We start from the raw sequence: 9738 nt of genomic DNA on the forward strand, positions 1-9738 counted from the left end.
CTCTTGCCATGCCCACCTGTCATATCCTCTCTTTTAGAAATTGCCAGTAGTTCTCTCTAATGTTTAATACTGTTTTAGTTATAACCAATAAAAAGATCTGAGAGAAATGTCTATTTTGCTTCCAGTTCAAACTTTATTCTCACAGAAAATACATCGAGAAACTTAGCTAAATTTTTAACAGTTCTTGTTGCATAGTTAGAAAGTGAAAAAAAGAAATTGATATAGTTATGGGACATTGTGTGCTTTTTGCATGTTATTATTCTGTGTTTTTTTATGCATTATGTAATTAAATATATTTATTATTTAATGCAGCAATTACAGTTAAGTGTATTAGAATGACAATTTCACTGTGATAACCAAGTGAAAATGCAATTGCAAGCTATTTTATTTGGCACTGCCTGCTTCAGATGTTTGTAGCTTTAGTCTCACTTTACTGTGAGTGCATCAGATAGTATTTTTAGCAGTTTAAGTTGTATCTTGGAAGGGTTGGGGACTTTGGGAAACACTGTGTTAGACACTGTATGGTTGTCAGATCACAAATTTTCTGTACAGTATTACATACTCATATTTCATTTCTTTTCTGTAGAAAAATGTTTCTAAAATGTGTCATGCATGCAAGAAAATGTAATTAAATGTTTCATATCACTGAGATGTTTCAGTTAACAAAGCAAGTTAAGTCACACATAACTATTAAGCAAAGCACTTTTCAGGTGTCAAGTGTACATGTACATAGCAAATTTCAAAATTTAAATAAACGTGTTTTTATAATGGAATTTCAACAATTTTTTGCAAAAAATATTTGAGAATTGATATTCCATCATTATGTAACATTTAATAATAATGCAATTCATAAAGCAAAATGAAGAAAATGTTTTATCTTTTATTTCTGTGCAGCCCCAAGGAGTTTTAACTGTAAGCAACATATTTATAAATTTTTTTATCATTTTTATGCATATCTCAAAGTATAGGTTTATATTTGCTAAGAAATTATTTTCCTTGTCTATTAGTGGTTTTATTACTATAGTCCTTAATTGCTACCCTTTTCTAATTTCATAACATGTGGCCTGAACAGTTATTAATGAAACTGAACTTTGAAATATGTAAAGATAATGATTAAGAGTGATCTGATATAAGAGATTATAATGTATTTACATCAATGCAGAGAAAAGTTTGTGTTTTCTAGAGATGTTGGTTATCCAAAGCTCCTATAGGGTTAAATAAAGGATTCTAATGAAAAATGTACAACAGACCACGGATCTGAAAATGTTTCTATAATTTCTTTTACCATTCTTTTCATTCCTGAAAAAGTTTGTACATTAGATTATATATGTTTTAAAGCTACATAGGTTTTCTTCTACAACAAGACATCAGGTAAGCTTAAGTTAGGTTTAGTGAGTGTGGTAAATGATAGCAAAATATTATGATGACTCAAATCCTTATTTATTTAATATTATTGTTAAGTTTTATCACATACAAATTGTGCACACAAATGAAAGAACTTGTTATAATAACTAACCTAACAAAGATAATGGTGATGTTATTTTGAAAGTTCAAAACCTTGGTCACCAGAAATATTGGTCGGATTTTGTTCTGCTTTTTGGTGATTTATAGTTGGAAGTAGTGACTGCTTTAATCTGTAAAATAAACTACAAGCTATTGAAACAAATATAACTGACTTAATATATAAATAGGAACTTTGTGATCATCAACAAAAAAACAATGTATTCTTAGATGCAAGTTAAGTATTTTTGATGTTTTTTCAATCATTGTTTTACAAAATTTTGGAAATTTTACAACTTAAAAAATTTAAAATATTAAACCAAACTACATGATATTTTGAAAATTGAAACTGTATACTATTGAGTAACTATCAACTGAATTACCTGCAACTTGTTTAAGTACTTGCACTGTGAGAAAGAAAAAAATCTGAATATCAGTGACACCCTTGTGGTCTGGAAAGAGTTTAAGGTACTTATAAGGTATTTCTTATTCTCTACTTGAGTTTACGTGTAATGAACAATTATTATCAGAGTTATAACTTGTAAGGTTAACATCTGATTTTCAATATGTTTGAATTTGGTTTTGCTTATTATTTGATGCTTTGTTGTATTTATATGTAATAATTTTGGCTGAATATATTTTATAAAGTGTGTTAAATTTTAATGTAGTCAAGACTGTTGTACTCTGTCAGCTGTTAGAATAAAATTTAGGTAGAGACATTTCTGAATAAATCAAATTGTATAATAATGTGCATATGCTTATCGTCTTTATTGTTCTCTTTCTAGGTTAAAAAAATGATTAGAAAAGAAAAACCGTTGTTGCGTAGGAAATCAGAACTCCCCCATGATAGTTTAACATTGAAGGCTCTCAACAACCACAAGAGAGCTGATGAGTACCTATCACCAGCAGCGTCAGAAACTAGTTGAACTCTGAAGTGGGTGTGTAGCAATGTGAAAAACTCCCTGAAATGAAAACATCCAGCACCACTCATAAAAAGCTGGTGCGGAAGACTTTTAATTTCACATTCCCAAGAAACTTTCTTGATACAAGATACTGCTCATTCTTTGCTAAAGCAATTCTTAAAACAACAATTTTCTGATAAATATTAACCTCAGAAGTTAAGAAAAATAGTGGAATGTGAGAATTAAATTTTGTTAAATAGTGTAATTTTAAGGTACAGAAATTTATCAACTGGAAGCATTTTTTGATGATTTTTTCAGAAGAGAATAATTAAGCTTTGAATTTTACAACTTAATAGAATATATCATTCAAACCATTACTATTAAAAAACTCTAAAAGTTTGTTTTAATGTAACACATACTTGCAAAAACAATCCTTGTTAAAATTTATACATGTTCTCAGATCAAATATTATCATTAGTTGAAAAATTATTAAAAACATTAATGAAAAGAACATTACTGAACTACAATGTATGTGTAAAGAAAATTTAAATTAGATTTATCACCAAGGCTGTTTTTTTTTATAGTTTTCCACAGTCACAATAAAACCAAAAATAAGTAACTGAATACTTCTATACAATGCTTGAGCCCTAAAGCTTATGGGGTTTTGTATCATAGGGTAATCCAAAAATTATTACTTCAAAAATATGATTTTTATGGTATTAAAATTACAATAATACAAAAAAAATCCTGAAGTTATTTGTTATGTGCCACTTTTTAAATTGTTTGTATTAAAATAGACATCTATTATCCAAGAAGAACACATTTTAATGTCTCATGTTACTAAAGTCTATCCAGAAACTGTGTTTAGTGCCATTGTTCATGGAGATAAGAAAGAATATGTTTGAAAGTCAAAATTTATGTAGGTGTGTTTTAGAAGTCAGTTAAGTACAAATACATCACTCAACATTTTTTATAGAATTTTACAGCCTAAATTATTTTATTTCAACTGGAGAAAGATGAAGCATGAACCCCACAGTTTTGCTAATGCCAACATTATGGTCATTTATAACATTTAATGAAAACTCTTGTTGTAACAAATCACTACGACATGAACATTTATGGTGATGCAGTTGTATTTGAATATAAAGTTTAGTTGGTTGGAATGAAAAAAAAAACACTATATATACGTTAAAACATAACAATGTTTAGCTGTTGAACTTCATGTTTTTGAATTATACCAATATTACTGTTTATCATATGACATTACTGACTTTGGCAGGGGAAAAGGAAAGAAAAATCTAAGAGCTAGTAAAAGGTACTTGAGAGTATAGAAACCACAAGTATTAATAATGTGTGGATAAGGAGAGGAGAAGGATGTTTTTTTTATCAATGTGAAACTTTATCGAGTATTTATGTAAAATAATGGGTGCTAGTAATAACATGGGAAGTATATAGGAGGTTGGAGTAATAATGTATCACAACCAGTGACATGTTCTTTAGCTTACATGTGATAGTTGAAGATTTCATTTAATAACATGGAAATTGTATGAAAGGAGAGCTTGTTGGCTTGCCTTGTCAAAAATGTCAGTTTATCTGGATTAGCTGTAGTTTGTGTGAAAAATTAAAATGAGTATTTTAAAATTTTCTGTGTTTCCATTTAGAACAGTGATTATAAAACATAAAAGTTATTTAAAAACTTAGATTTGGTTTTATGACAAGCAATTTCTTGTAGAATAAGTTTTCATAAAGCTGGAGCAGGTTTTAATAGTTCTTAACAATATAACTCCTATTATTTGGCAAGGTGCATTATACTAAAACTTTGACTTGTGAAATTTTTTTCTCTGACCATACATATTTAGACAAAGTAAGCTTTGTACAACACAGTCTGGCATTCGTTTTTAGTGTTACCTCTGTTGGGTAGATATAATTTTATCGATGGAATAAGCAAACAAGCAAAGCTTTTGAAAATTTATCATAGTTAAATACTTAGAATTTTTTAAACAAACCTCCTTTTGGGACAAGTAAAATTGAAAGGTGATAAAAAAAAAAAAAGAGGATGAGGATATGCCGCAATGTCTTGTGCATACAATATGTTTATTAATTATGTAATTTTACTCAGTGATGTCTTCTTTTATTATTATTATTCTTTTAACACGTTGGTTTTTTTAAAGTATGTTTATTTTTGTAGTTCCTGTTCATCTTAGAAGAATATGATAACATATAGTTTATTTACATAATTCCCAATGTGAATTTACAAATATATGTTATTTAATCAGTTTGCAAAAAAAAAACAGAATCTTCTGCTAATGAAATTATTAATAGATAAAATAAATCTTGTCAACTTTTTTTTATTTGGATGAGTTTAAACACAGCAATTTACTGCATTAATATAAGCTCAGTAGAAACTTGCTGTAAAACCTTGATTTAGAAAATTATGTGAAATTTTGTAGTAAAGTAACCTTTTAAGAAAACATAGTTATGGTACAAAGTTGAAAAAATACTAGTGTTATATTCAATGATTTTTGTCATATACATCAAATACATATTTTTTTTATCTCGTAAGAATTAGCTTAATAGTGGTTCTTTACTTTTGTCTTGTTGCAACAATGAACTAAATCTAACTGTTAGAACTTGGCTTTAAACTGTTCCAGCCATATTTAATAATAGAACTGTAGGAACAAGAATTAGCAGAAGATAAATGTCAGTAACTGAATTTTACTAATGGAAAAAATTGTATTTATAGAGAGTTGTTCCTTGACACTTATTTGAACAATCTGCTTTCAGGAAGATGTTTGATGGATTTTTGGATGTCAAATGTAAAGGCCAGTTTGGTTTAAGATATCTTCTCTAATTACCTAGCATAAAGTTCCTCTCAACCATTATATAGTTCACCTGTTAAGACAGTCAAAGTATTTGGAGTATTCTTTTTGTGATTAAATTTCACATTAAATGACTAACCAAACCATTTGAATGTTTGACTTTTAGTCAACTGATATTTTTGGAGAATTTTCCTCAGTGTTATGTACTTCAAATGTAATTATAATCATTGTACAGAGGTAATTCACATGTAACAGTTATTGTTTAATGTTTCTGTATTGTAAGATTTTTAACTTTTGTTCTAAAAAATTTGGTTATTTAAGGTATTGTGTGCATTTGAAACTAAGTGTTCTGCTTCATCAATATGCCTACTACCATTTAAATTTGTTTTTAAGGACATGATATTTAAGCATTTACATTTTTTCTTTGTATTAATGGTTCTTATTAAATCAATTCTATCGTGCTTTGTGAAATAAAATTTTCCCAGTAGTTCTAAAAGACAGATGGAAAAAAAAAAGTTTTTAGTCTTATCTTGGAGAAATACTTTTTTTTTATTATAGTGACATATATATTTCTAGTTGTAATAATATAGGCATTTATTCTACCAAAAACTATTACTTTGTGGAATTTGGAGGTGGAAAATTTATCATTTCATTCTCTGTGCTACTGTGCTTGCTTCTTTGAAGAAAGGAACATTGGCACTTAATTATGTGTACAAAGGATTGAAAGTCATCTGCTGTTCACTCAAAACTTGAGTTGTTAATGTTACTTGAGTGGAAATATAAGCTTGGAACAAATATTAGAAGTTGTTATAAACCTTAAAAAGTAATGTTGAAAAGATCAGACTAAACTAGGCTCATAAAATTCTCCATTAAAAAAAGAATGAAAATAAAAATTGATGGAAAAAGGTTAAATATTTCTCTGTTTAGTTGATAAGTTGGTTGCCTGTATGAAGGTTAGGTAAGTAAGATAAATATTTTAAAATTTACTAAAGTTAGTCTTCTGAGCAATGGCATAGATTCTTTCCTTTCTGAAGTATATTTTTATTGTTAGTTTACATTTTGATATAATTTTTGTTCTTGTTTTTCAACGTAATTAGCTGAGTCTGATTGTTGTGGACATATCAAAAGTCAGGTGAGGTTAAACTTTATATGTGTTTGCTACTTGAAAGATCAGAATGATAAGTCTACATTGTACATGTAAGTGAAGCAGGGACCAACTGAGAATTGTAAGCAGAGAAACTTAGTGGACCAGACTTCATTTTAATTTTATATTTTGTTTAGCCAGTTGTAATTAAATAGGAAGGGAATGTGTATATGGATATTAATCTTTGAAATAAAACAGTCTAATACATTATCCTTGAAAAAGGAGTTACTGCTTGTGGTTTGAGGATCTTGAAACTTAAAATTTGTTTTCTTCCACTAAACTGTTCCTTTGTTTATTGAAATGTTGATAACATCAAGTAAGAAAACACTAAGTTGTTTTTTCTGATTTGAAATTTTGAAAGAGTAGAACTTTGTTGAGATTTTCGGAAACATGGTTGAAGCATGTGGTGGTAATCACCTTGTTTGTATGTCTGTATCAGAATGCTTCTTATAAAGAGAACTACTCTTTACAGGTTCAAGCTTAACACGTGATTACATGATAATTGCCACTACAGTCATAGAGATTAGTATCTCATAGATTAACAGATACTTGCATGATGAAGACAAACTTTGTTTCAATAACATCTCATCATCAGTACAGAGACTGAAGTGGTAGCTGCTTTTAAACTATCAAACAGCTGAATCCAGAAAGGATTCAATGCCAATACAGTCTACTCTGCCAAAATTGTTTTAAACAGAGTAAAATTGCTTAATTTTACGAAGTTCAGAGTTACTGTAAATGGTTTATAGTCCAACATGCCTTCCTTAATTTTTTAGAAACAGAACAAACCTGAAATAATGAAAGAGACTATCTTCATTTTTATAATTCTTATCATGAGTATTTGTTTATGATGAATGATCTTCAGTCCAACTATGTTTATCTGTACAGTTCATAACAGCGGATGATCTGTCATATATTGAAAAATGTTTTTATTTTTTACATATTTATTTCACTAGGTAATTACATTCTCTTTGAAGAATTCTATTTAAATCTGTGGTTGGTTGTTCTAAAACTATAAAATTAGTTTATTAAATGCCCTCTGAGTGTTGGCAAGAAACATTACTAATCTATTAATGAGATAGTCTAAAAAATAAAATGTTTATACCTTTGAGTCAAATACTGCTTGATATACATTGATTCAATTTTTGTGTATAGTATACTACAGGATATTTTGCTTAGAATTTTCACATTTATGAACTTCCATATTTTGTGACATACTTTCATGTAATTTTGTTTTTTTTTAATGTAAGACACTGCAGAAAATTATACAATGTGCAGACTTATCAATAATTAAAAAAAACTTCTGTTAACTGAAAGTCATGGTTATGAGTATGAAAACTTGCTGTTCAGGTGTTGATTTTCTAAAGCAACTTGCTTAAATGATTATACATGAATCTTTATTTTTAAAATTGTTCGTTGCTTCTGTACTTGTAAGCGGATGGGTAGAGTATGTAAAATAAACTTGCCACTGTTCGTTTCACTTGTGTCTGTTTCTTTAATTTTTTAAAAGTAAATTATTAATTTCATATAATGTTCTGTAACTTCATTTTTGCATTATACTTGAAGAAGAGAATAACTGTTTATATTCTTGTACATAATTTTTAACTTTTTCACTGCCATGTTTATAGACAAACAACTACGATAGATGATAAGCTAATTCTTATTGTATTGCTAACTTGAGTTCTTTCTCTTTTACCTTCCTTTGATATGTTTTATTTTGTCATTATTACAATTCTTATTTTTCAAACTCTGGTGTCTAAGCAATGAGTCTTCACATACATAAGTCAGGTTTCTAAACTGAGTTGTCTGAAACTTGCACTGTAGTTCTTACCTAAGTTAGAATAAACCTTCCAAAACTATTGTCAACAAGCTGAAGATAATCTTAGGTGATATAATTAATTATTAAACAATAGCATAAATTTCATGATAATGAACTGGGGCCAACTGGAGAAAGAAAAGACAATCTTATTTATTTTACTGATACTCAGTGAAGATTTAAAAATCGGTATGAAGCATATGAATAAGTATTTCTGTAGATAAAAGCATTCTCAAAAGAATTGGGACCACATGAGTAGAAGGCAAGAAGAGGAAAGAAACAAAACAAGTACTAGTTAAGTTAGAGTTGGAAATAGGAAATCTTGTAAGGCTGAAAGAGTATCCAAACAAAATCTTATTACACCATGACCAAAACTGACTAAATTTCCATTGGGAAATGGAATTATAGAGCTTTGTTATGTCACCAAGAGCCAAATGCACTTGATGAAAGCAGTGGAACTTGAGTTTGGCCAAGAGCACAGCTGTTGTGAATAAAACAGAGAAAATACCAGAAAAAGAGGATGTATTAAAACGTGGAGGTAAGACGTAAAGATATTCAAAGAATCAAACAACGACCCAGACCAGTAATGAATCTTATATTCCTGACACATTTCAACTTTAACTAAAAATAATTAAGTACCAGTTCCACAACCACAAATTAACTAGTGGCTTGATCTTAGAACCAACATAGAAATAGATGTAAACCCCCAGAGAAGGGAGTTTCAAAAATATGCTTAGCTAGAGTAGTAGAAAATTGTTATACTAAGAAAACTGAACTAAGAGTTTTCAAAAGAGGCGTAAGATAGATTGATCAGCATTTAGATTGAAGGGAAACCACAGGTGAACACAAAACTGTAGTCCCCTAGGGCAGAAAGACAGCAGATTTTTAATCAAAAGTAAAATGGAACAAGTTTCTCTATTAACATCTTAATGTCACCAAAGCAAGAATATGAGCAGCATGTAGTTATTGGAGGTGTGCCTTAGAAAGCTCAAAATATTTCGATAAGAACCTCAAATCAAGCCAGCCTGGTGAACAGATCTCAAACAAGAAAGAAGCCTGAACTTGTCTATAATAAGCCTCTAGTTGACGTAAGCACAGCTTACCCAACAACTGTGTAGAAGACATCTGATGTAACGAAGACTTAAGATTTGAGGGATCCACAGAAAGGACTCGCATGATCGAGAATCGAATGAAACAAAAAAAAATCCAGCAATGAAATAGGCTAGTTTAAATTGAAAGGACGAAGACATACATTTCATTACATAGCAAAATTCACTAATATCAGGGGAAAGGGGGTATTTCAAGGAATATCAAGACCAAATATTGCTGGGACATAAGCTCTAACTTTAATAATGAACAAATAAAAGATAAAATTTTGAAAGAAAGTATCTAAAGTACAATAGATAGAAGATAGCTAGTAAGCACTGCCTACTCTTTTTTTTTTTTTCGTCACCCAAAGCAGATAACATGGTTTTGTTGTGATACAAATGGGACGCTGAACCTCAGGAGAAGTATAACAAATATTAATAAAAAAGGTAATAAATCATCTATACGTTT

At 29.2% G+C, this 9738-nt stretch overlaps 1 protein-coding gene across 8 annotated transcripts in view; it reads left to right on the forward strand.

The window, feature by feature from the left end:
* Positions 1 to 7845, forward strand: part of LOC106464631 (serine/threonine-protein phosphatase 2A 56 kDa regulatory subunit gamma isoform-like) — a 109998-nt gene extending 102153 nt beyond the window's left edge. For 5 of the 8 annotated variants that reach the window (XM_022392369.1, XM_022392372.1, XM_022392370.1 and 2 more), the window contains 2 exons: positions 895 to 912; positions 2286 to 7845. In XM_022392369.1, coding sequence (XP_022248077.1) covers positions 895 to 912; positions 2286 to 2426 — 159 coding nt within the window. In that variant the 3' untranslated portion in view covers positions 2427 to 7845. The remainder of the gene's footprint in view (positions 1 to 894; positions 913 to 2285) is intronic. The other 3 variants (XM_022392374.1, XM_013924786.2, XM_022392375.1) reach the window with 3 other exon arrangements.
* The last annotated feature ends 1893 nt before the right edge of the window (positions 7846 to 9738 follow it).

This window comes from Limulus polyphemus, unplaced genomic scaffold (assembly GCF_000517525.1).
Source record: "Limulus polyphemus unplaced genomic scaffold, Limulus_polyphemus-2.1.2 Scaffold1704, whole genome shotgun sequence".
Classification (NCBI taxonomy): Eukaryota; Metazoa; Arthropoda; class Merostomata; order Xiphosura; family Limulidae; genus Limulus; species Limulus polyphemus.